Source organism: Bos grunniens, chromosome 5, assembly GCF_055505025.1.
Source record: "Bos grunniens cultivar Pamir isolate PY7600 chromosome 5, Bosgru_T2T1.0, whole genome shotgun sequence".
Lineage (NCBI taxonomy): Eukaryota > Metazoa > Chordata > Mammalia > Artiodactyla > Bovidae > Bos > Bos grunniens.
Genome location: NC_141169.1, coordinates 113,475,853 through 113,502,379, shown reverse-complemented (window position 1 = coordinate 113,502,379; position 26,527 = coordinate 113,475,853). Strand labels below are relative to the sequence as shown.

At 44.6% G+C, this 26,527-nt stretch overlaps 2 protein-coding genes and 1 long non-coding RNA gene across 20 annotated transcripts in view; 1 reads left to right on the top strand and 2 right to left on the bottom strand.

Moving 5' to 3' along the window:
• Positions 1–791: 791 nt before the first annotated feature.
• LOC147373134 (uncharacterized) lies at positions 792–7,403 on the top strand. Of its 2 annotated transcripts, none has more exons than XR_015164538.1 (3): positions 792–916; positions 1,941–2,004; positions 5,833–7,403. It is a non-coding gene; the product is annotated as an uncharacterized LOC147373134 (long non-coding RNA). The 2 variants fall into 2 exon arrangements; XR_015164539.1 differs by lacking the exon at positions 792–916 and adding an exon at positions 1,336–1,441.
• Positions 6,317–19,294, bottom strand: RBX1 (ring-box 1). 11 transcript variants are annotated; one of them, XM_086403002.1, is made up of 7 exons: positions 19,206–19,294; positions 17,268–17,346; positions 12,392–12,462; positions 9,593–9,642; positions 9,349–9,434; positions 8,639–8,768; positions 6,317–7,369 (listed from the first exon to the last, which is right to left on the bottom strand). In XM_086403002.1, exons 1-6 carry the CDS (start codon positions 19,281–19,283, stop codon positions 8,710–8,712), a joined length of 423 nt encoding a protein of 140 aa, XP_086259128.1. In that variant the 5' UTR covers positions 19,284–19,294; the 3' UTR covers positions 6,317–7,369; positions 8,639–8,709. The 11 variants fall into 11 exon arrangements, with proteins under 11 accessions (XP_086259128.1, XP_086259132.1, XP_086259124.1 ...); XM_086403006.1 differs by lacking the exons at positions 8,639–8,768; positions 19,206–19,294 and adding exons at positions 17,688–17,769; positions 18,612–18,969; XM_086403009.1 differs by lacking the exon at positions 19,206–19,294 and adding an exon at positions 18,612–18,966 and having other exon boundaries at positions 7,180–7,369.
• A 4,437-nt stretch (positions 19,295–23,731) lies between these two features.
• XPNPEP3 (X-prolyl aminopeptidase 3) overlaps positions 23,732–26,527 on the bottom strand; it is a 44,379-nt gene continuing 41,583 nt past the window's right edge. For all 7 annotated transcript variants that reach the window (XM_086402983.1, XM_086402986.1, XM_086402990.1 and 4 more), the window contains one exon: positions 23,732–26,347. In XM_086402983.1, the coding sequence (XP_086259109.1) occupies positions 26,181–26,347 (167 nt within the window). In that variant the 3' untranslated portion in view covers positions 23,732–26,180. The remainder of the gene's footprint in view (positions 26,348–26,527) is intronic.

Sequence of the window (26,527 nt, the reverse complement as noted above, 5' to 3'; positions counted from 1 at the left end):
AACAAACATATAAAGCACACAAAGATTTCCAAAGGGAGGTTGGCTTTGTCAATGGCTGTTACTAGTCAAAGTCTATTAGCCACGGCTGCTTATTCTGCAGGGAGTAGGGATGGGCCCTGCTTACTTTTGACTCAGTGAGGCTCAGGTTTTAGGTTGCTGAGATTAAGCCCCTTTAGAAGTCAACATATTATTTATTTGGATGTATTAATGCCATTAATCCCTTCCCAGTCCTTTCTTGCTTGCCTGGGATCCACTTTTCCTCTGTCTGCCCATCTGTAATCCCAGCTCTGCTCTCTTCGATATTAATCTCAGCAGGTGATCTAATTTTCTTTATTTCTCACTTTTCATGGTATCCCTTATACCTATTTTTAAAGATAAGGCTCCTAAGCTCAGAACCTTGTTCAGAGTCACCTCGTGTTGGTAGCAGAGCCAGGCTTTTAGCTTAAACTCATTTGACCCCTCGCTATGGGAAGGCAGTGGAGATCAAGAAGGCCTTAGGGAGAAATTTGAGTAGTACTGTGAAAATACAGATAATGCTGTATACTCAGGAGGATGGGATATAACAAAGGAAGATATAATGACAGCAGAGAGGAGCTTGGCAACTCAGATAAAGCAAGGAGAGAGACAGGCTCCTGAGCTTTATAGCATCTGCCATCTTTATAGGAACACCCAGCGGGTAAGCAATGAAGAGTAGGGTTGTCAGTATGACACAAGGGAGCTGAACATAGTCTCAGGTGTCTCCAAGATGTGCTGGGTTGGGAGTGGAGACAAGGAACCCAGCCACTGACTTTGTTCAGAAGCAAAGATCTGAGAGAGGCAGTGGTTAGGAAGATCAGATGAGGTTGTATATATGAGAACATGATGGAAATCGTGAATTTTGAGGATCATGCTTCCGCAGTTTGAGTCACTGATCTTGGTAAGTGGAGCCTTCCGGAGTCTGAAGACAACTTAGCATCTTGGTGGGGTTAGGGGGAGGGGGAATTCTTCTTTTTCTTATTTTATTTTTTAAAAAATTATTTTAAATTTCTTTTACTTTTGGTTGGCTGGGTCTTTGTTGCTGCTCAGGCTTTCTCTCTACTTGTGGTGAGCGGGGGCTACTGTCCAGCTGTGGTGCTCGGGCTTCTCCTTGTGTGGCTTCTCTTGTTTCAGAGTTCTAGGCACGTGGGCTTCATGGCTCTAGGCACCTGGGTTTCAGGGTTCTAGGCACGTGGGCTTCAGAGTTCTAGGCACGTGGGCTTCAGAGTTCTAGGCACGTGGGCTTCATGGCTCTAGGCACCTGGGTTTCAGGGTTCTAGGCACGTGGGCTTCAGAGTTCTAGGCACGTGGGCTTCAGTAGTTGTAGCTCCCAGATGCTACAGCATACTTGTGGCTCTTGGACTTAGTTGCTCTGCGGCACGTGGGATATTCCTGGACTGGGGATCAAACCTGAGTCTCTTGAATTGTCAGGCCAATTTTTTTTTTTCAGCACTGAGCCACAAGGGAAGCCCCCCTTTTCCTTATTATTTCCCCTTTAAATGCAAGAGGAAACATAGCAAAAAACAAACAAAACATGGTGATAAATGATCCACAATTTAATATACCTAACAGCAATCTCATTTTGCATATTATCTATGTTTTTTACTGGAGTATATTGTCAAATATGCTACATGGGCAGTCACGATGCCCATAATAATTCTATTTCCTTTTGGCATCACATAATAAATGCTTTTATGCATTTCTTATCAGTTTTCACAATTAAAGAAAATATTCTACCCTATTAAAGTTCCATCTTACAATTAGTATTCCATTTGATTAGTGTTAGAGCATGTCTACATGTTTATTTCTAGGCAGTTGTATTTTTGTGAAGTTTTGAAATTCGGTGAGATTTAAACATTAGTGGTGTAAAGAAAGAAATTGTTGGCAAATGTATGCTCCTTCATCTTTGCCTTGTTCCCCAACAGTTTTGAATGAATGAAGATGCCTTCTGCAGACTCTTGAGAATACAGCTCAGAAGAGTCAGAGAACGTGAGTTTGTTGAAGGGGCAAAATCTTTAGATGACATAAAACTGGACGTTCTGGATTATTCTTTTCTTTTTTTTTAATGTGGGTTATTTTATTTTATTTATTTATTTTTTTAAATTTTATTTTATTTTTAAACTTTATAATATTGTATTTGTTTTGCCAGATATTGAAATGAATCTGCCACAGGTATACATGTGTTCCCCATCCTGAACCCTCCTCCCTCCTCCCTCCCCATACCATTCCTCTGGGTCGTCCCAGTGCACCAGCCCCAAGCATCCAGTATCGTGCATCGAACCTGGACTGGTGACTCGTTTCATACATGATATTATACATGTTTCAATGTCATTCTCCCAAATCTTCCCACCCTCTCCCTCTCCCACAGAGTCCATAAGACTGTTCTATACATCAGGGTCTCTTTTGCTGTCTCGTATACAGGGTTATTGTTACCATCTTTCTAAATTCCATATATATGCGTTAGTATACTGTATTGGTGTTTTTCTTTCTGGCTTACTTCACTCAGTATAATAGGCTCCAGTTTCATCCACCTCATTAGAACTGATTCCAGTGTATTCTTTTTAATGGCTGAGTAATACTCCATATGTATGTATATGTACCATAGCTTTCTTATCCATTCATCTGCTGATGGACATCTAGGTTGTTTCCATGTCCTGGCTATTATAAACAGTGCTGCGATGAACACTGGGGTACACGTGTCTCTTTCCCTTCTGGTTTCCTCAGTGTGTATGCCCAGCAGTGGGATTGCTGGATCATAAGACAGTTCTATTTCCAGTTTTTTAAGGAATCTCCACACTGTTCTCCAGAGTGGCTGTACTAGTTTGAATTCCCACCAACAGTGTAAGAAGGTTCCCTTTTCCCCACACCCTCTCCAGCATTTATTGCTTGTAGACTTTTGGATCGCAGCCATTCTGACTGGCAATGTGGGTTATTTTAAAAGTCTAATTGAATTTGTTGCATTACTCTTTTTGTTTTATGTTTTGATTTTTTGACCTCGAGGGGTCAAACCTGTACCTCCCACACTGTAAGGTGAAGACTTAACCACTGGACTAATAAACCAAGGGAAGTCCTTGGGTTATTCTTTCATGATACTTTTTATCATGTGCATGAAGTGAAGTGAAGTGGAAGTCGCTCAGTCGTGTCCAACTCTGTGACCCCATGGACTGCATAGTCAATGGAATTCTCCAGGCCAGAATACTGGAGTGGGTAGCCTTTCCCTTTTCCAGGGGATCTTCTCAACCCAGGATCAAACCCGGGTCTCCTGCATTGCAGGCGGATTCTTTACCAGCTGAGCCACAAGGGAAACCCAAGAATACTGGAGTGGGTAGCCTATCCCTTCTCCAGGGGATCTTCCTGACCCAGGAATTGAAGCAGGGTCTCCTGCATCGCAGGTGGATTCTTTACCAACTGAGCTATGAGGGAAGCCCCATGCATTCGTGCTAAGTTGCTTTAGTCCTGTCTGACTCTTTGTGACCCCATGGACTGTGGCCCGCCAGGCTCCTCTGTCCACGGGATTCTCCAGGCAAGAATACTGGGATGGGTTGCTATTTCCTTCTGCAGGGGGTCTTCCCGACCCAGGGACCGAACCTGCATCTTTTAAGTCTCCTGCATTGACAGGAGGGTTATTTATCTCTAACATCACCTGGGAAGCCACTTTCTATTATAAGGGCTCCTAAATCTTGTAGGTGAAGGGAATAAGGGACACATTTCAACAATCCAGATGATGATCAAGGCCTGAATAGTGGAGACAGAGTGGACAAAAGTGGATTTGAGAGATGCAAAATTGAAGTATAATAGATAGGACACAGTATACACATGGATATTTGGGATGAGGGTTGAGGTGACATTAAAGATGAGTTTAATGTTTCTAGACTGTTTGTTTGGATATCAATGTCTCTGAGCAAGATAGAGGCTATCACTTCCAGAAGGAGTTTGTTTGGCAGAACATAGAATAATTATCAAGGCATCTGAAAATAGTTCCATTCTCTGCTAAGTATAGGATGATAGGCTCTACTTTTGTGTAATGGTTAGTTTCATGTCTCAGAACGCAAAATGTAGAAACAATTAGTTTGAAAAATTGCTACTCTGAGGTTGCTCTGAAGAAAGTAGAAGAAAGGGGACACTTTGGTGAAAGACACCACGCTGTTTCAGACTTCATCATAGCCTGGGTTTAGCTAGAAATATGGTCTCACTTTGGGGGAGATTTCAAAAAGTTTGGAGAAAAGAGGACACTATGATGCTGGAGGCCCTAAAGGGAGGCAGGGGCCCTGACCCTGTTTAGAGGAGTCTGGGGGAGGGCTAGCCTCTCAGGTAACCCGGCACTGAGACAAGGGAGTAGGGAGGGGGACTGGATTGGGCAGGAGGTATTCTTGGAAGGACGGAGGTTCAAGCAAATCCAGCTGAAGCTTCCACATGGCACTGGGATGAGGTCAGAGGAGCTCATGCCAGGCTGGAAAGAGAGGAACAGAGATGGGGATGTGCTTTGCGGTTACAGGTCGTGTGAGGCTCTGTATGCCATGGGGTGAAGACCCAAGTAAGAGGGCAGGGCAGTGGGCTCAGTGGGGACAAGAGGCCCTCAAAAGGTGTTTCAACAGTAGGCTGAAAAATTGGTCCAAGCAGGAAGAAAATAAAAGGCATTGAAGGAAAAAATATCACAAGAGGGACTTCCCTGGTGGTCTAATGGTTAATGACTCCTTGCTTCAGGGGAAGGGGTTCAATCCCTGGTCAGGGAACTAAGATCCCACATGCCAAGCAGTGCAGCGAAAAAACAAACTGATCAAATAGGGGACAAAAACCGAGAAGAGAAAAGACAGGCAAAGGACTCTCAGAAGTATTCTGTTGGCTGAAGAAGTGAATAAAAAATGTCAGATGACATTTTCATAAAATGATGGGCTTTTTAGGACTGTTTTGAGAATGAATAAGGAAACAGTGTAGACGTACCTGGCAGGGGCAGGAGGGGATTAATGATGACAGTTGAGAACCAAAGGCCTGGGTGATCGTTGCAGCAGACTGGATACGGTAAGAAATGTTGGAGAGCTCACCGCAGCACAGGGCATGTTGGAGAATCAGGCTCGGAAAATGGGCAGCAACTGGGACCACAGCCAAAATGATGCCACAAAACTGGTCTGGGAAGGTGCTGGCTATTGAGGCTATTAAACACCGGCTGTCACAACCCATTTGGCTGTCTGCACTGGGCCTTGGGTGCTGCCAGTGCTGCTGCCCACAGCCACAAAGGATGGCAGCCCGAGTGTCTCTGATGGAGGTGGGGTACCCTACCTCTCCAGCTGCTTGGAAGCCGGAGGAGCCGGGATGAGGCACGCTCGTCTACAATGGGAAGTGAACTCTGTCCATCAAGGTAGAGATTTCCCAGCTAGTGGAAGGGCCATCAGTCAAGTTAAAGATTTATTTCAGGTTGTAGCAAGGAGACTAACGATAACAGTTGGAGAACTGCAATTGTTTTAGAGGAAAATGAAGACAGCCTGTGCTGTCAGTGGCGATGGGAATGGAGAAGAGGGTGCAGGTTGCAGTGAGTGCTGCAGGTGAATGGAGTTTAATGACTACTTAGATGCAGAGGCGAAGGGAGAGCTCAGATGCCTCTGAATGCCTGTGGCTTCAGGAATTGAAGAGTTGCACCTCCATTAATCAGGCGAAGGTTTGATCCCTGGTCAGGGACTCCAGATCCCACAAGCTATAAGCATAGCCAAAAAAAGCAGCTGGTCTTTGTGAAAGAGCGATAGAGAGAATCCCAGCAGGGATGCCCTGGTTCTAGTTATTCATTCTTATGTCCAGCCCCTCTGTGTCCCTTTCTCCTTTCAGAGGACACAGCCCCCTGGCCCTCACAAACATTCCATGACCTAAGCAGAAGCTGGAGTTGGCTGCTCTGCAACCAAGGGTCCTTATGGATACCCAGGCAGAACTCTGCAAATAGGTGACGCCAGCTATGTGAAAACCGTTCTTCTGCATCGCTGAAGTGTTCCTGCAGTGTGAATGACCACCGGAAAGGGGTTTAAAGGAGGTGATTTCTGCCGAGGGTGGAAGGAACATGGACGGCAGCAGCCACCTGGCCCCGAGCACCTGCACAGTTGGCGGCCAAGTGGGGAAGCTGGGTTCCACCCAGGCTGGACCTCAAAGTTCTTACTTCCTAAGCCAGAGGTTCTCAGACTTTCGAGTCTCAGGATCCCCTTATGACCTTAAACACTGACGAAACCAAAGAGTTTTTATGGGACTTGCATCTACAGATATTTACCACTGTGGAAATCAAACTGAGACATTTAAAAGACTTTAAAAGAACAAAAATCCATCACGTTAACATAAATATTTTTATTCAAAGTTAGTTTTTCAAAACAGAAGTTAGAAGAGTGGCACCGTTTTACATTTTTGCAAATCTTTTTTATATCTGACTTAGCAGAAGACAGCTGGATTCGCTGCTCTGCGTCTTCATTCAATACGTTGCTTTGGTTGAAGGAAAAAAAGAAAAACTGGCCTTTTACAGACATGCAGCCAGAAAAGGAACTTCGTGAACCTCCTGAAAGTGTTTCTATTACTCCCACAAGTCCTCAGCACACACTTTGAGAATCACTGCAGTAAATTAACCCTCCTCTTAAAGGCTGAGAGACTGAAGTAGTGTTAAAACTGGCAGTTCCGTTCACGGCCAAGGCATTTTAAACAAATTACAAAGGGTGGTGGTGGAGAAGGGAAACCTGAATTCTCCCGTTAACTCTAAATGACACTGATTTCCAATTTGAGTTCACACATTACTCCACTGCCAGCCAAGATAACATATTAATTTTTTTTCAAGTTAACTTTTCTAAACTAAACTGAGAAAGCGACACGTCATACACAAAGTTAACACCTGAACAGCGTTCTCACAGTTTATAAGGCCTCTTTCTGTGCCCAGATGATCCTGTTTAGTCCTTGGCAGCCACTTCACGGAGGAGGAAGAGCTCGGAGCAGAGAGACCACTCGCCCAAAGATCACCATCAGCAGCCAGGCTGTGGACCAGGCTTCCTCGAGACCAAGCGACGTGCTCGCAGGATGATCCTGCTTTGGCTCTGATGAACAAACGTCTCACTTTCAAAACCTGGCCTTCCACCCTAGAAAGGGGCGGGAGGGCTCTTTACTTGCATTCACTTTTTGCACATACACAAGAGACAGCGTCTGTTCTAGAATCCAACTGGATTTTATTTGACACAGAATACAGTATGGCTGCCGGAATAGCAAACTGAAAAGACAAAGCAGAAGAGACACGGTTCTATCTAACTTATAATTAAGTAACAGGAGGGCAAGTCATTCAGTGGATAACAAAAAAACAGTTGAGCTTGATCGAAGAATTCTCTTTTTCTAGTGCCCATACCTGGAAGACAAAGTAAATTATTAATTCATTCCTTATTGTGATTCCCTGTTTGAGACTGTAACACCTGCTAAAAATATATCCGCCAATCTGGTTAAAACTTTGAAGACTGGGTTACAACCCTGGTCTCTGCCCGTTTCAGCCTACCAGCCTCCTGTAACATTGTCCCTACCACCCTCTTCATAGTGATGGTCCCCCACTCAACTGTACCCGCCTGACTCTTTCCAGGTGCCAGGCAGATGCAGGGCAGTAACAGGGAGGAGTCACAGCTGATGCTTGTGAAAGGGAGCTGCACCTGATGGCCAGTAAGTGGCTAAGACAGCTTGAATCCTCTGCCCCCCTCCCTGTGGGCCGCCTCTTCCCCTCAACTCCCGTACTCGGGCTAGTTTAGGGTAAGGCTCGTACAGAGAACAGTAACCGAACAGCCTTCAGTGTCAAAATCTATCACCAGTTCCAATGACAGCCCTGAGTCCACTGAGCACCGCAGAAAGAGAACTGTCGAGAAACTAGGTGTGGATCTCAGGGCCTTTCTGATTTCCCCAGAGGCCAAAATTTGGCTCCAGAAAGATTATAACCAATGACAGGACATTTTTTCCACATATAAGATTTCTTGAACACAGAATCCATTATTATCTTAATCTTTTGTCCTGGTTCTTAGCGGGTAGTTCGCCTCTGATGAAAATACTTCGTTACACAGATGGAGACCAGGGCACCAGAACTCTGCATTACTGTTGCCATCATCCTGAAAGGCTGCTAGATTCTTTAAGCACTCCTTATAAGAAATTCGCTTAAATATTCTCTAAAAAAGTCCTCACAGGGTAGAGCTCCAGCTTGTTAGTGAGAATAACCTGGAAGTTATCCATCAGATTAAAGCATGCTGAAATGAAATTTGCTTCTTATGAATTTGTTTTCCCAGGGCACTCATAACCACAGCCAGGCAAAGTCACCAGCTGGATAAAGCGACAGGGCCAAGCCCAGCAGGGGGACTCTTCACACCCCCACTTCTTAGGCTCAGCCCTGGGCACGCGTACGGGCTACGTGAGACAGTTTTGGTCCGAAACGGCACCCTGAGCCTGCTCCATGGCACAGTCAATTACAAAGGCCTCTCGAGAACTTCGAAAATCCCCCTTTCCGTTAAAAATTTGATAAATTAACTGAAAATTCAACAGATAAAAAAGTGTTTCACAGAAAAACACAACAGGCATAAAAACATGAAAAGTGGCCCAACTTTACTCAAAGTTTTAAAATATACAATTGAAAACTGATTTTCACCTGTCAGTAGCTAAGATGAAAACGTCTGATAACAGAGCACTGGCAAGAAATGGAGAATGCAGTCTTCTGCTTCACTGTTTGTAGGGGCTGTGAATTAGTACATATTCTTGGGAAAGGAAAAAATCTGACACTATCAAAAAATAGAAACATACATACTCTTAAACCAGAAATTCCTCTTTTAGGAATTACTAGTCCAGACCGACCATTTGAATTTTTGAAAATTTGCATGCCATGTATTAATTACACGCTACTACAATCAACAGCAGCAACAATAATGATTTAGTTGAGATAGCCATAAACCCTGTATCAGAATTAATCCCTGTGAGATAAACCAATGAAACATGATATAATTCTAGCCCAAAGCAAAGACAGGTGACATTAGTTATCCCCTGGAGCCTTATTATTGATGTGATTGTGGAAATATTTAATAGCTTGCAAAATGAGAATTTGCAAGCTTCTACTACTACGTCCAAAGACCCTACCTAGATGGCTGGCAAACTCTAGGCTGCAAGTTTCTAATGTTGGTTCACCTTATGCGTTTTAAAAAGACACGAGTCCTTGTCTAACCGAAAGCTAGTTTACGAACCGAGCATGTTTTATGTCTTCATCTTCTAAAACTGTGCACCCTCCAGCTTGACGTGAGTCCAAGAATGGCACTGACCACACAGCCCAACCTTACGTACAAAGTGGAAACAGCCAGGGACACCTACTTTTGGAATTCCCACTCTCTGTTGTCCAACGGACACACCTGCCGTGTTTTGAGCCAGCGAGAGATGCAGTGGAAGTGAAAAGCATGCTGGAAGAAAAGATACATTTTATTAAAAATAATTCTGTGCAGGCTCAGCCGTCTACGGACAATACGTCTCAAGGGGAGCAGGGTGGTGATATACAGCGGCTGGAGAACCAAGGAAGGCAACACACAATGGGAGACAAGAAGTCTACGAGGGGTTATACCTGGTTAGGTACCAGGCCACGGCCCACGAAACGTTTGCGAGGCTTCGTTCCTACCAAATGAAGCACACGTTTAGGACGCATGGTGGGTGTTCACGCAATGAGGTCTCTTTCCCTTTCCTAAGGTAAGATGGAGTGGGGCTCCCTGGGTCTTGTCGGCCTGGAGGGGAGGCTTGCTTTCCTCACACACAGGCAAAAGGAGGCCCTTAATCATCCGCACATTTCAAATTGCCCACTCTTGGTCTCCAGCTCCCTCCCCATCCTGGAGAAGGGAACCCCAGGAGGAGAGGGTTCTCCTTAGCACATGGCAGTGCATCACTCCCGCCAACCACCCAGAACTGCGATGGGCACGTCCCCGACCTTCCACACCCAGCTCAACACTGCCCAAAGGACTGTATTTGCAGATTTGCTCATAGAGGCATTGATATTACAAAAGCTTGGTACTTAACAAGCCTCTAGTAGTGGGTGAGACTTTGTCTTAAAAAAGGAATCAGATAAAAAAAATGAGGGTAAGAGGAAGCAGTGTGATGGGCATTCTGCATGCAAGCAGCTGGAAGAGCATCAAAGGGCTGGTTCCATGATCCAGATGGGAAGTAAAAGGGCGAAAGCACCAAGAACACTGGGCGCTGACAGGGAATGAGGGGTTGGCCTTTGGGTTTGGGGAAAAGCAAAGTCTGTGCGTGTTAGGGACATGCAGATGCTGATCACAGCACTTCTGCAATGATGCTTATCCTCCAGCCCTGCTCGTGTGAGCAGCATCAGGATGGAGCAACAAGGGTCCCTGCATCTGAGCCATGATGGGTCGGCTGAGGTGAGGACTGGGGAGAAGTGCTGACACCCCAACACACAATGAAAGTTTGGGCAGGCCTGGCTTACAGCCCTGAAACCTGGTCAGTGTGTCTACCCAAACATGCATGGAACTTAAAGAATCATAATGTGGATTATCATCTGTGAAAACTGACTTTCCACACAGACAGAAACAGAATGCAGTGATGAAGACTAGAGTCCATACTAGTGCACTGGGGCTACTCAGAGGGACAAAGACTCCCAAAGTGACGGCCCTTTGCAAGATCCTTTTCGTCCTGATGCTCACCTGACTTACGGTGAAAAAGAGGAAAAACAACATTTCCAAAGGGCAGAAAATGGAGGCATTTTTTCAATCCCCAGGCAATGGGGACAGGCTCACCTAAGGGCATTCAGGACACCCTTCTCCCTCCCAGCTGCCCCACTAGGCTCTTTGCCAGTGTTCAGGGTCCTTGTACTTGCGCCCCACCCTGAAGACGGAGGGAAAGAGGGGCTGCAAATGAGGCTGCTGGGCCAGGACAGCACCCCTAAACATCCTCGATCCCAGCTTTCCTCCTGCCAACAATCTAAGACCTATCAATGGACGTACCCAGCAGCCTCAAAACGCACTGCCTCGTGCTTTACACTTAACAGGAGGGCTATGAACACCTATCACCTCACTGGAGCCTGCAGCAACCCTGCCAAGCGTGACGGGTATCACCATCTTCATTTTACAGACGTGAAACTGAAGCCCAGATGAGTTAAGTGACGTGCCTAATTCACAGAGCCAGTCAGTGTCATAGAAGACCCAACCCGGGAACCCAGGACTAGTCCAAGGCTTCAGGCACACCTGCTGCTCTTCCTGGTGGCAGGTTCTCTGAGTGTGACTCTCCTGAGTCAAATTTAAGGAGCAGCGCACTGCTTTTCCTTCCACCACAAAGTGACATGGTTCTCACTCTACACCTGGATGGCACAGAGAGCCAAGAGCCCAATATGCTTTATTCTTTATCCTCGAAGGTGGCACATGCAGTCCCTTGACCAACAGGAGCTACTGTGAGACTGCCAAAGGGACCTGCAGGAGGTATTCTAGGCACTTTTTTTTTGAGCAGAGAAAAAGGTTTATTGCAGGGCCATGCAAGGAGATGGGTGGCTCATGCCCCACCCAAACCCTGAACTCCTCTAAGCATCTTTTTTTAAACATAAAATCATTTCATCCTGATTATGATGCTAAGCAGTCTACTAACAGCTCCACTTCATATGAGGCTTAGAGGGGCCAATACCTTGCCCGCAGCTGCCTAGCAAGTCAGTCACAGAGACAGGGAGTGGTGGTCTGACTCGAGTGTGGCTTCTTAGGCCTGTGTCATGCTGGGAGCTCTCTGTCCCCTGGGCACAGGACACCCGGACAGGACATTTTTAGCTCATATGACTGGGACTACATGGCTATAAGGATGAATTTTTAACGTGCTGGAAATAACATATTTGATGTCTATTATCCTTCACAGCTGTCACTCCCTGGAAGGCTGTACATTCAGTCCAACGAGGCTGCACAAAACATTTCTGTCACGAAGCACATTTAAAAAAAAACCCAAATGCTAACTTGGTACATCTGCCCCCTCCACCCCGACCCCCCAGCAACATACACAGGAATGCTCAATTTATTCACCTAACTTAGTTCCACAAGACACTCAGCCTTTAAGAAAATCTGGTAAGAAAGTACAGATTTCCACGAACATAATGTTCCAACGATTGTGCCGTAGGCTTTGAAGTCAATTCTCAAAGATAAAGCCCAACAATGTTGCTGCGGATGCTGGTATACTTCATAGTTGAGACAAACTGCTGCCTCTATAACTAATACTTTTTACAGGTGAATAGTACAATGGTTTTATATGCCTTTTTTTTTTTTTGCTATCTGTGTACCTTTGTGGAGAAAGGTGGGCTAGTCTTTTTTTCCCTAGTTACAAGATGGGCAGGCAGGAGAAGCGGTACAAGCCACGCTGGGAGGAAAAGATATTGCCTTACGTTACAGACGCCCCACGCCACGGTGCACTCTTCAGAAGTAGCGGACGCCTGGTTGGCTTGACATTCTATGCCTGTGGGAACAAGAGCGACACGATCACTGGCCCCACGAGCAACCACCTTTGACCTCCAGTGGCTCTACCCACACGTGAGGACATGACAGGGCAGGGGGTGATGATGATGGCCTCAACGGGAACAGAATCTCAAGTGGTTAATTAGTCATAATTGTTTTTTAATGAATGTGGAAAGGGGTGATGAACAGAGAAGGCAGAGCTGACTTAACAGCACGCTTTGCAAAGAATTCCTCCCCTGATTCAAAAACAGAGCAACGCAGCAAAGGGCACTTTCTAAGTCTCAACGTGACCTGACTTGTCCAAATGACAGTGATTCCTCATAATGTGGTAAATTTAGTAAATTTTTAAAGCCACCTCCTAACTCTTGGTGTTCTGAGAACTGGCATCTTCTCTACGCGGGGTGAATGTTTGCTGTTGGGCCCTTACACCACCCAGGTTTGCCACATGAAAGCCTCAGTGACAAGCTCCAGTCCCTGAAGGAGTCAGACAGACACATGGAGCTGGGACAGAGCAAATGAAAGGGGTGTAGAGGGCTGCGGATGCTCTGTGCGAGGACATCAGAACTCAGGTCCTCAAAGCGCTGTCAGCACAGCAAGTTTGTGAGGCCGACAGGTTGGAGAATTGGGGTCACCAGCTGTGATGCTTACTGTCCCGAGACATTTCTGACCAGTGAGTGGAACAAATTACTGCAAACTACCCGAATATCCATTTTAGAGGGGGAAGGGAGAGAACTTAAATGGAATGAAAATTTGACTGAGATCAAGAAAGGATGAGTAAAGCTCTATTGGGGATAAATATTCCAAGAACAAAAATTACTAACGTGTAATTTGCTTTCTCTGAAGGTGGTAACTAAATGGAGTCTTCTTTCTGATGAATAAAAAGCTTCGGGAAAGACTATTTAATAGGAGGCAATTATTTCAAACTTTCATAGGTAGAAGATAGTAAAACTGTAAGAAAATAATGCTGAGATGTTAACTTGGTCTTGGGAAGTGATATATAACATAATAATGCTTTTCCCCATCCTTCAAAAATATGAATGGCAAAGGATCTGAAATCACAGAACTTCTTTGCTACCCAGATTCAGTTTAAAGAGAGTAACTGGTTTTCCTTCTGAAAAAAGTGGAGAACCTAGGGTCTATGTCATATATTCAAAAATAAATAGTGGGAACTTCCCTGGTGGGCCAGTGGCTGACTCTTTGTGTTCCCAATGCAGGGGGCCTGGTTTGATTCCTGGTCAGGGGACTAGATCCCACATGTTGCAACTAAGACCTGATATAGCCCAATAAATAAATGAAGATTTTAAAATATTAAAAAAAAAAAAAAAGAATGCATGGGGTCTGTGAATGTACCCTGTTCAAAGAGATGGCAGAGAAAAGAAAATCTGATGTTCTTCAAGTGGAATCCTCTCACTTAGATGTGGACCATGTATTAAGAAATTAGCTAAGTAAGAGGCACAATTATTTCTATTTAATAATGAAACTCTTTCAAAGTATATTACCATGTTTAAATTTTTCTAGGCCTACATATGTTTAGGGGGCTGTCTTTCTATGCCAAGTGCAAACTAGGCTCTCAGTACTTGAATAAGGAAACAAAAATGGCTTCTATAAATAGAGAGAATGGGGGCCAAATATGTATCTATTCTTTATCAGAAAATTCTTAACAAAGAATAACAATAAACTGTACAGCACAGGGAATATAGCAAACATTTTATAATAACGTCAAAGGGAGTACACACTATACTTTCAATCACTAGGTTGTACACCTGAAACTAATAAAATATTCTAAGTCAGCTACACTTTAACAATAATTTTAAAAAGCAGAAATAGGACTGCAATCTAGAATGCCAGATAAAAGGGGATACGGCATGAAAAATTACTAACGTGTTCTCAAAGATAAAATGTTTTCAAGCTTTCGGTTCAGAGAGTGAGCATAGGGGTTTAGTCGTTTGCTTAAACAGGGGAAGAAATTGCTCACTGTCAGCCTAAAGCAGACAAAAAAGCAGCATGCAACAGGTTCTTATCAGACCCCTGCAAAGGCAGAAGTGTATTTCATGTGACTTACAAAGCTTGAGGACTTTAATACAAGGGCCATCACCACCAGAGGACTGCTAAAGAAGCAACAGCTTCTTCCCGGAAGTGAAGAGATTTCACCCTTTGAAAACACTGATGGATCTTTTTTGCGGTTTTAGGTTTTTGTGGTTTTAGGAAAAGACTAACTTATGGGCAAAGGCTGGGTCTAAGCACTTCTGGACAACCTTTTATCTGAGACAAGATTACCAGAGGTAATGGAGAAAATGACACCTAGCAGATTGCATTTTTCAGCAACTCTTAAAAGCACCAAGAAGCAGGGTAATGCAAAGTGAAGTCCGAGGCCATAGTAGGATATACAGTATCAATCTGGAGGCCAAAAGGGAAGTCTTCAGACCAAGAATGCTTTGCAGGTGGGTTCAACTGGAGCTCAGCCATAATTACTCATTTATTTACAACTATGTATATAATTATTCATTTAACACCAGGCCGGAATTTGTTAGAAAATGGCCACTGCTAAATCAAGATTCTTATTTTCATCTTTAACGAAAAGTTTTTTTTACAAGAACCATAATTCATTTTTGAAAGGAAGACAAGTCTAGTTGTGGCGACCAGATTTCTCTTTAGTGTCTGTAATAAGCAGAAGGCTATGTTTCATAAGGGTAGAGACCCGAGCCCAGATGCTGTTTTATCCTGGAGCCTTGCAAAATGCCCAGGGTGTGAATATTCATCAAATAACAAAACACACGACGTGAAATCACTTTGTTATAGGAGTTCAATGCTCTCCCTCTGCACCCAACATTTAAAATATATGATAAAGCAGGTGTCTACCTAAGAGCCCACATCAACCCCTCAAGCGTTCAACACTAAGAGAAGACGGTATCAATGGCCTTTGTCTGTCACTGTCTTCTCAAGAAGTACATTCTCTTGCAACCAGAGACACACAATGACTTAATCACAAGAAGTTAAAAAAAAAAAAAGTCAGGATTATATAAAATCATTAAGTATTTATAGAAGAGAGCCTCAAGAAACTAAAATTTTCTCTGGGAACAACTCCTTGTGAAAATGCACAGCCCCCCCCCCCCAAAAAAAGGGCAAGCATGTAATCAAAAACCCCACCCAAGCACATGTAAAACCGTACATGTGTTTTTCTGTGATGGGTCTTTTCTATCTCCATTAAACATCATGGTAGCTGCTGATCTGCTTTGACTGTTGTGTGAAAAAGTGTTAAAACAGGGTCAAAACTCAAAGACACCAAGGGCAGTAAACAACCAACACAGACCAAGACTACTTTCCAACGCAAAATATTTGCTTTGTGCTTTCCAAGTTGCAGTGATCACAGACTGGTCCCGTTTGTTTCTGTTCTTCACAGAGCAAGCACCTAGGGAGAAACTACTATGTACTAGAACACTACGCCCGATGCAGGAACACAGCTGTAAACAACATGGAATTATAAAGAGCCAACTAAGTTAAATGACTGCCACAGAATCTCAAAGGAAACTACAGGACATCTTGGAAACACTGAACAGAACTGTTCTAGCTTGTGTTTGTGTGTATGTAAGTACGGTCAGGGAAAACGTCTATGAGCAAGTTTAAGGTGAGATCTGAAGACCAACTAGGGGTTAGTTCTGCATGACCTAATAAGTAGCCCTGGCCACGTATGGCTATTGAGCACCTAAAATGTGGCTAGTCTGAAATGAGACGCACTGGAAGTGTAAAATGCACTTTGAAAACTTAGTACAAAAAAGACAAAAAGTAAAATATTTCGCTTTAAAATATTGATTACATGTTGAAATTTAAAGTATCCTGGATATAGGATAAAATACAAATCATCTGTTTATTAATATGAGTATCAGAAAACGTTAAATTATGTATGTGCCTGCATTTTTGACTTACACTTAGACAGTGCTGAGTCAGATAAAGATAGGTGGAGAGTGGTAGAGAAGAGATGAAGAAGATTCAAACAGGATATATAAGGGTTCTAAACAAGAGCATGGGCACTTCAAGAATGGAGAGAAAGTCAGAGGAACTACCAGAGTAAAGCAGGACAGCGGCTCAAGAGAAAACCGAAGAGACAGGTAAGTCATTTAAAACTAAGTTACAACTTCAATTCTAGAAAGCTGCACATTCTTTGCGCTATTTCTGATTTCAATCAAACCATTTTAGTATCTGGATGAAAAAAGGACTGTTCCTGGTGTGACCAATGTTCTGGCCCGTTACTCTAAGGATACTAACTTCCATCAACAATTAAACCAAACCTGCTACGTGTTGCCCACTATGTGTAATGAAATATGTGGAAATTGAAATGAAATTTCTTTAGAGCAATGAACTGACTACCGAGGTGTCGGCAGTGATGTCCTCTCACTACATTTGGGGCTAACACTGAAAATCCACTCTTGGGCCTCTTTTCGTCATAAATTTCCCCCAGCAAAAACTAGTGCTGGACAGAACGTTTTAGCTCAAAGTTAATTTTCTTTCCTTCACTGTTTTTGCCTTTGAGTGTGGTTACATGATGGGAAATAGGATATAGTCAACAGGACCTGGGTGTCCACAATTCATTCTAAATGTGGCCCTGCCATCTTTAGGTTGAGCAGATTTATTCTGAGAGATGGGTATGCCTGCAGGATATCATAAAAAGCTACTTTATTTGAAACTAGATGTAGAAGGCCCCAAATGCTCTGACTATATTTCTTTGTGGAGAAGAAAATTGGTCACATCAGGATAGCCGCAATCTCTGTAACCTTTTCAACTCCTCCCCATCCTCCTTCAATTACTTACAAAGATCCATAATGTGGTTCCTGCAGATGGCACAGTTATCAACCACAATATCCCAGGCCCAGAGGGCTACCGCATTCCACTGCAAAGAGAAAAGGGAGAACAATGCACTCCACTCCTCGTAACATAGACACACACACGATACAAACCACACACACGCTCTAGGATTTCATGCTGCACTTATCATCTTTTTGGCTACAAGGGCCACTAAACAAAAGAGCTGCTGGATATCACCTTACTCTCATTTATTATTTCAGAGAGCAAGGGCTACACTATGCACACCCATTCTCCCAACAGTTGAGTATATGAACACAGAAATGAATGTCATCTTTTAATTTTTACCTACAGTTTAGGTGGCCATGTCAATGTAAACAGATCAGGAATGATGTTTAAGTGCCTGTTTTAGGTCTAATAATCACAAACCTGAATTATTGCGCAGGCTCTCCTGGCAGTTGCAGGAGAGCTCAATTTCTGTATAAATGAATATCTGCTCTTCAAGGCAACTCTGGAACCAGGAATAGGGGAAAGCAAGGAACAGAATGAACTAAAATGATGACTGGATCATAAAACGGGTAATCATGGGATAAGCGGATAACCAATCACCCAGTGTCAGTACACACCAAGGTCATCACTTAAATCTTAGAAGATAATTGCACAACAAACTTTACAATTTTGTTTCCTATCTGCTTAGACTATTACATTAATTTCCGCAAGAGTTTATCTAAAAGTAGCATTTAAGTAACTCAACCTTCTGACTTCCGCAATTACAAATATTCCCAAACTCCTTTTCATCCACGAATCTGGTGCCACTTCCTAAACCTGCATCTCTTTCCAGCCTAATTCTCAGTGTCTGGTAACTTCTTCAGTACTTTTCACACGACAGCCTCAACTTGGAGGGGAAAAAAAAAAATCCTACTTCTATTCTTCAATATGGCTGCTGGCTGTACCTGAGCATGCAGTGCCCACAATGAAACGACAAAAAGCACCAGGAGGGGGAAAACTGTCAGGGTCTAGCCAGATGTTGCAGGAACAACATCTTCCCTATTTCAGAGTCTTCATTTTGTACATATTTGTTTTACCTTAGTTGGGAATCGGCACTTTACTCCCAAACTGTACAGTTGCAAACAACCGTAAGGCATTTCATGCAAAAAGACACGTTCCACACATTTCTGCTTTTCCATTTCTACCAGGTCGTTCCCAACTAGTACTCAACTCTCGCTAAATGACACAAGGTTTGAGCTCACATTTTCTTTTTAACGAATTCCACCATGCTTTTTTTTTTTTTTGGACAGGGGGTTTCTGGATATGACCGCAGGACCGGGGCAGCTTTGTGACAAACCTACAGACCTCTTAGAAGAGCCAAGAGTTACACTCGAGACACTTTCAACTTGGCAGGGGCGAGGGCCGGAGAGGGCTAATGGAGGCCTCGGTTAGGCGAACACCAGGTCGTGGTCCGTCAGAGGGACTCCAAGTTTCGCACAGGGGCAGGGCACGGAGATGTCCAGCCCGGGTCCTCAGAGGCCTCCAATGCGGTAGGACCTCAGGTTCCTGGCTTTCGCCGCACTGCCCCCATCCTCCACCCGCCGCAAGCCTCCGACTCCCCCCTTCCACCCACCCCACCCGCTCTTTCCCCACCCCTCCGCCACTCCAGTGACAGCTCAAGCGCTTGGCTCTTGCAGCCAAGTCGCAACCGCGCTATCTCAATAAGCACTTCCGTGATTGGCCCCTCAGCCTCTGAAAGAAACCTACACCGCCACGGACAGTGGGCCGCAGCCACGCCGATCAATCCTAAGGCCCGCCCCCTGGCTTCCTTTCCTGGTACCCTGTCCCAGGAACGCCCTGAAATGAAGCCCTTTCCTCCGCGCTTCGGTCATCCTCGGGCCTGCCAGCCAGATCCGCGCCTCTCTAGCTTCCCCGAGGAAGGCGCTGGCGAGACCCAACCTTTTTCACTTCAAAGCGCTTCTTGCCCGCGCCGCTGTTGGTGCCGCTCGGGGTATCCACATCCATCGCTGCCGCCATTTTGGAAACACAAGGCTGTCGGCCGGCTACTGCGCCTGCGCGCTAGCGCACGCCTCGCTTCCCCTCCCACCCTGGCACCTCCTCCCTCACCCCACCCCTCACTGGCGCGCTAGGGGCAGGTAGGGGCGGAGCGTGTAGCCACGCCCCTTAAAGGCGCTGGCGCTGGTTTCCCCCCCCAACCCTACCCCCTCACACACCTACCCCGCGTTAGCCGGGAGGAGGCGGAGGCCGGAGTGGCTGGGGCGGGGCGGGGCGGGGCGGGGCCAGGCCGACGCAAGCGAGCCGGGTGGAGACGTTCGAAAGGACTCGCTCTTGTTGCCCTCCCCCGGGAAGCCCCCAGCCACACTCTCAGCTGGGGCGGCGGCTCCTTCCTCCGCCTGCACAGCGACCTGCAGCACCGGCTCCGCCTCTCGTTTCCCGGCGCCGCGCAGCACCCCCTGCCCGCCGGTCCTCGTCGCGTTCTTCCGGGGAAGGTGCAAGGGTGGGCGTCCCGCCTCCTGCTGCCGCTGAACCCGAGACCTCACACTGGGCTTTCCAGATACTGGTCGGCTTCTGAACCCTTCGGAGGTGCTTACCCTCCCTGAAAGGCCGTTCGATTTCCTGATTCCAATCCGGGAAATCCTCAGGATTCAGTGGGAAGATGGTCTCCCCTCCTGCCCAGTGCCCTCCCCAGGACTGAACTGAACAGGCATTCTCCAGCCCTGCCTTCACCTGCCCATGAAGGAGGTGGACGGAAGAGGTTTAGGAGCCTGGGAGGTGCCGGCTCCAGCCTACCCCAAATATACCAGTCCGCCCTGGATGGGTCTGTGGTTAAAGTGCACGATTTCATCTTCACTCGCTTGAGCACACTCTTCTCATTCCTCAACGAGTGCTCATCTTTCTCCTTAATTTCGGCCCTCTTTCCTCTAGTTGCGCTATCATCGCATTTGAAGTCGCTGCACTTTTTGAAGTATTTGTGTGAGGTGTTTGCCACTTATTGTTACTGATCATTCCTTAACCGCAAAAGCACCTGTACTTTGTCACCCTCCCATCTCTAGATCAGGCTCCACTTTTTCATCTCTAATCCTGCAGAGGTATGTCTCTGCTCGATCACTCTTAAATCTTGTTTGAAACCTCATATTTTCTCTTAAAATTGAAGGGTGATGGATTGTGTTGACTCTACTGTTAAACCAGAAGAAATAGGATTTGCTTCCTTGTCTTAATCGTAAAGAACAACAAATCTGTGGAAACACCACCACAGCTTTAACCAGACAAGAATATACAAAATTTGTGTGAGAGGAAACCGTACAAAGCAAGTTTTATTAATGATTCCATTTTAGGAATTCAGTTATTTGTTTTCCTGCCGGAGTATTGGAAAACCAGAGTAAATTGAGGGCATATGTATCTTCATTCAACAAATTCATTGAGTATGTACTGAGTCCTGTTGTAAATGGGAGAGATACAGTGATGAGGAGTCAAACACCTGGTAGGGAAATAATATACAAGTCAACAAACATATCAGAAAATCGCAGGTATCAATAAGTCAAAAAAAGTCATGAGACTGAGGGGAGATGGAGGCAATATTAAAATAGGTGATTAGATAAGGCCCCTATGAGGAGTAACATTTCAGCTGAATTCCTTGCAAGGGCCTAAAAGACCCTGTATGATATGCTTCCCATTCATTTTACTGAACTTTTTCCTTTAATGGTACATGTACCTTCTAACTTTTTGTTTGTTTACTCATTTATTAGATTTATTGTTTCTGTGTGTCTGGCCAAGAGAAGGAATATTTTATTATTCTCTTTATTTTTGACTGCCCTGTGCAAGTTGTGGGATCTTTGTTTCCCGACCAGGGTTTGAACCTGGGCCCTCAGCAGTGAAAGCTTGGTATCCTAGCCTGGGAATTCCCTATTGTTTTATTGATAACAAACACTCCTAGAACAGTGCTCAGTCCGTTGTATGTGCCCACTATGTGTTGAATGAATAAATTTGAAGCTTACAGAGTGAGGGTGGTTGAGAGGAGACAGGCAAGTAGGGGTCAGATGAGGTGGGGATATTATTGTAGATGTTATTGGAAGGCATTGGAGGGGTGCAGTGTAAGGGAGGGGACTAACGGTGACGTGTGTGTGCACACATGTGCTCAGTCATGTCTGAGTCTTTGCAACCCCCTGGACTGTAGCCCACCAGGCTCCTCTGTCCATGGGGTTTTCTAGGCAAGATGCTGCAGTAGGTTGCCGTTTTCAGGGGATCCTCTCGACCTGGGGATTTAATACGAGTCTCTTGTGCCTCCTGCATCGACAGATGGATTCTTTACCACTGCGCCACCTGGGAAGCCCAAAAGTGACTTAATCGTATTTTAATTTTGAAAAGTTTTAAACTTTGTTGGAAGAAGGTATTGTAGAGATACAGGAGAGGAAGCAGCAGGAGTTTGCAAGTTGTTTGCTCTGTGAAGAGCTACAGTGGGGCTGTTCCATTAGCTGTGAAAGCCTCATGTACTGGTCTCTCCTTTGGATGTTTTCCTGGCTGTGATGATTGGCCATGCCTTTCTGTATACTAGCTCCTGCTGCGTAAACTTTTTGTAGACCCCATATAGATTCTTACCCTTCATAATTTTAGTTTACAATGCAATAGGCTGTTCAGTTTAGCTCTGTTCAGTTGATCCATCCATTCATTCATTCATTCAACAAATATTCCTAAAATATTCACAGAACCTGCTGTGTGTCAACTACACCATATTGCTTTAGATATTCTAAGAACTTGGAAAAGTCCCTTTTCATCATTGAATTTACCATATGTAGCAAAAGAGGCAATAGTCAGTTAATGATAATTCCAATGAATTTTAGGAAAGGAGAAGTAAAGGGTGCCTTGAAGCAGAAAGACTGCCTGGAAGGTAGAGGAAGTCCTCTTAGAGGAAATGGTATGAGACTGAAGGAGAGCCAGACAAAGAAGCCTGGATGCAGTGGTATGCTGGTAAAGAAAACAAAACAGCTGTTGGGACTCCCTTGGTGGCCCAGTGACTAAGATGGTAAGCACCCAATGCTGGGGGTCCAGGTTCAATCGCTGCTCAGGGCATTGGATCCCATGTGCCACAACTAACAGTCTGCATGCCGCAATGAAAGATCCTGTGTACAACAACTGGCACAGCCAAATGGATAAATACTAAAAACAAACAAAACCAGTTCTTAAAAACGAAGTCAAGTTCTGATTTGTAGCTTTAGCAGTCAGACTGCAAAATTCCCAAAAGGTTAACAGTTGCTCCTGCAAACTGATGCAATTTGGCTCCAGCACTCACACACACTGAGGGATGTGGAAGGTGCCATTCCAGGTACAACCAACAGCATACAGGAGGGGCTGCAAGCATAGAATGCACAGCACACTCGTAAAGAAGCCTGGAATGGCTCAAACATGAAGAGAACCGGTGAGATAAGAGTCTGCAAAGATGTGCAAGAATCAATTGTTAGCCTCTTCTCCCAGTTCTGTAAGTTGGTATCTTGAAATTGGCTATAATCATCCTGTTTATGCCATGGAAATTGGCAAATGCTACAACCAGGGATTCCCTTATCCTCCTAGAGTCAGTTGATAAACATTTACCACTGGTATGAACCAGGTCATGCAAGAATGTTTGGTAGAGCCATGCAAAGAGTTTTGGTCTTTATCTGCAGTGAGGAGAAACCACTGAAGGATTTTAACCAGTCACATGGTCAGATGGGGCTTCCCAGGTGGCACTAGTGGTAAAGAACCCAGCTGCTAACGCAGGAGATATGGGATGCGGGTTTGATCCCTGGTTCAGGAAGATCCCCTAGAGGATGGCACGGCAACCCACTCCAGTATTCCTGTCTGGAGACTCCTGTGTCCATAGGGTCACAAAGAGTCGAACACGCCTGAAGTGACTCAGCACAGGCTCAATAGTTGTGGTGCAGGGGCTTTGTTTCTCCAAGGCACGTGAGGTCTTCCTGGATTGGGGACTGAATGTCTCCTGATTGGCAGGCAGATTCTTAACCACTGAGCCATCTGGGAAGGCCCCCCTGACCCCTGCCCGCCCGCCCAGTTTCCTTAAGCTGTAATTGACAATACTGTAAGATGTTTAAAGTGTACATCCTGATGATTTGATACACGTATATATTGTGAAAAGATGTCTCCCATTAAGTTAATTAACACATCCATCACCTCACAAATTTCTTTCTTTTTTTGTGTGTGAGAACATTTAAGTTCTACTTTCTCAGCAGATTTCAATTTTACAATACAATGTTATCAAGTATAGTCACCATGTTATATGTTACATCCTTGAGTAAATCTAATCCATTGGTTCCCCCCTTCTATGACTGATAAGATTATTCCAAGTTTGCCAACATGATTTTGTGACAGCTGTCAATGAATGCTTTGTAAAACAAAATACTTTGTAGAACAAAAGTCGCATTTAAAGCTATGAACTTTAGATTTGAAAATAACACACAAACACCAACCACACATTCTTATATTGTTTTATAGTTTATTTTTAAAATGACAGTAACAAATGCTGTTCCCTTGTTTGGGAACCATGTATTTATTTTCAGTCAATAGCGCCTTAAAAAGTAACAGCATTTTGTCCAAATTGAACTTATATAATTGCACAAAAGTCAAACAAAGCATTAAGAAATGCTGGCAAAGACTGCAGTTCTCTCAGCTCCTCATGAAGCAAACCCCCAAAGGCCTGGGTTTCAGTGGAGACCCCTGACCCGAATAATACTGATGCTCACCCTGAGTTCCTCAGGGACACACAGGTGGAGGTGAGAGCAGCCAGGGAGACTCGCATGCTTTGTGATAGTGGAATTCTGCTCTACCCCTAGGGCTTAGAGATACAGTCATTAGAATTATTAAGCACTTCAGCTTGAAGTATATTTGTTCAGGCTTAAAACACACCCTTATCAGCTTACATTCTGGGATACAGATCCCACTTCAGGAAACTAAAAAAAAAAAAAAAAAATAGAACCACACCATAAAAACCTCTTCTAAGCGAGGTCCTGTATGCTGCCACCCCGGCCCTCACGTACTTTCTAACATACATACAAAAATAAGTTACACGATCGTTGATCATATGGCAGCTGAGGGATGGTAGACAGAGTCTAACTCAAAGCCCAGCTCCTGTTTTAGTGACAGCAGTTACTGGAAGGACTCTGAAGTCACAGCTGGGCTGGCGGAAAGCTGCTGTGCTGTGCTTGTGATCTGACATGGACACAGGACAGGGAGAGGCAGCATCACGCATCATGTCTGCAGTCTTTCTATTATTAAGAAAGTTAAGGAGGATGTTGCTTATGTATGTCTTAAAATATGTAACAAAGCCCATTTTTAAAATTTTAATGAGATATAGTGTCTTTATCTGGGGATTTAACTTATTTTATGGCTTTTAAACCCAATTAACATATAATGTCTATAGTAGTTTTCCTTTTCTGACCATACGAAAGTTAATGAAAAGATAATATTTTGAAAGAAGATACACGAAGACATCTTTAAGTCACCATGAGAGGTACCTTCCTAACTTGGGTACAATTATGGGAAGAGGAGAGTTATTATTCTACTTCTTAACTGCTGTGTTTCAAGTTAAAAAAAACATAGTTATAGTTTCTTTATCACAGAGAAAAATAGCAACTCCTGAATACTTTCACAGCCATAAAAGTATGTGGCAGAGGCAACAATGCTCCTCTCCTAGCCTATTCTTCCCTAAAGCAATTATTTTCTTAAATTTATGTTCTAACAGCATGTTTTATACATTTTGGGCTCACATTCAGGTTTAAAGGAGGTGAATACACTATTTCCTAAAGCAGCCCCCTATGACTGAAGCTCCCAAATAAACCATCTGCAGGGGTCTAGCCCCGTTCACTCTGCAAACTGAGTTTAACATAACTGCATTCAATGCTGTATGGAGGGAAACGCTGGCCTTTCCCATTGCCCATCCAGGCTGACGTCCAAGAAAGGAAAGGATCAGAGGGTGTTTACAGCTACTGGCTGGGTTCCATGTTTTGCTTTTATCAGCACTAGAGGAAATCACAGAATGATAACTGGGTGCTGTTCCCCTGACTCTTAACTCGGTGAGCAGAGGATCTGCCCTTGGCCAGAGAAGCAGCTTCAAGGCTGTGCTCTGAGGATTGGTGTGGTAAGAGTCTATAAAGACAGCAAGGATATCTGGGAAAGGAGTGCTCTTTAGATTGAAAACAGACAGATGGTGGTCTGGATCTAGAGCAGATACATACATACTTTTCTTTCTCTTCCATTTCCTTCCTTATCAAGAATCTAAACACCTTCCAGGTCCCAGGCAACCAAATAGTAAAAAAAGCTCAAAAATGTTCTGTTCGATAGCTAGTGTTGCTGGAATCTGGACTGTGGCTCAGTGATGGGGCTGGAGAACACCAGTGCCCTGAGGGCTCACGTGGGCTCCTGAACAGGTAAGGCAGGTATCATGGAAGGTACACACTGGCCACCCACAATCAGACAGGCGGCTTTCAATGTGGGCAGACTCTGGTGATTAGCTCGAAGTGTAAGCATTACACGAAAATTTGACGATATTAGGTAGATCTCAGGAAAAGTGCAGAAGGGGAAGGACCTGGAGAGAATTTTCCACAAGTTCCAACTGGAATGCATGGACATATGTAACCAACATCTTTCCTTATATCTTAACATTAACCTTGTCTCGGTCATTAATTCTACAGAATTAATGTTAATAAAGTTGCAGTAACATATAGTCCAAAAATGCAATTTTTCCAAGTTTCTAGCCACATAAAACAAAAAGACAACACACAGACTCACACAGACTCGCACAGCTGCAGCACTCCCCAAGGGAATGCATGAACAAGTATCCACACAGAGATCCCCGGAAAGCACACACGCACAGGTGCCTGCGTCCACCCTCCCTGCACCCGAGACCCACGCGGGCTGCCGTGAGGGTCAAGAGGCCCTACTGCATATCTGTTCGATGTCCTTCATCTCTTTGGGACAATCTGCAGAAAGGACGAGCGGGGAGGCCTCAGTCACCACCACATCATCCTCAATTCGTACACCGAGACCACGGAACCTCTCAGGGGCATCTTGGTCGTCCTCCGGAATATAAATTCCTGAGAAGTAGAAAAAAGAAGTCGAATGTTTGATTCAAAAATGGCAGTGACTGGATGATTTGGGGCAAGTAAGTTAACCTCTTTGTGTTACAATTCATCTGTAAAGCCAGGATCCTAACAGTACCTACCAATAAAAATGTGGAGTGAAAGTGAGATAATAGATATAAAAATGTCTGGTAT

Bases quoted from the DNA above. Each gene is read 5' to 3' on its own strand.
- RBX1 (XM_086402998.1), bottom strand. From the start codon at position 19,283: ATGGCGGCAGCGATGGATGTGGATACCCCGAGCGGCACCAACAGCGGC. The intron at 17,347-19,205 runs GTTGGGTCTCGC...TTCTCTTTGCAG, and splicing joins AGCGCTTTGAAGTGAAAAAG to TGGAATGCGGTAGCCCTCTG. The intron at 9,435-12,289 runs GTACACAGATAG...CTTTTCTTCCAG, and splicing joins GCCCACCTTTCTCCACAAAG to CATGCTTTTCACTTCCACTG.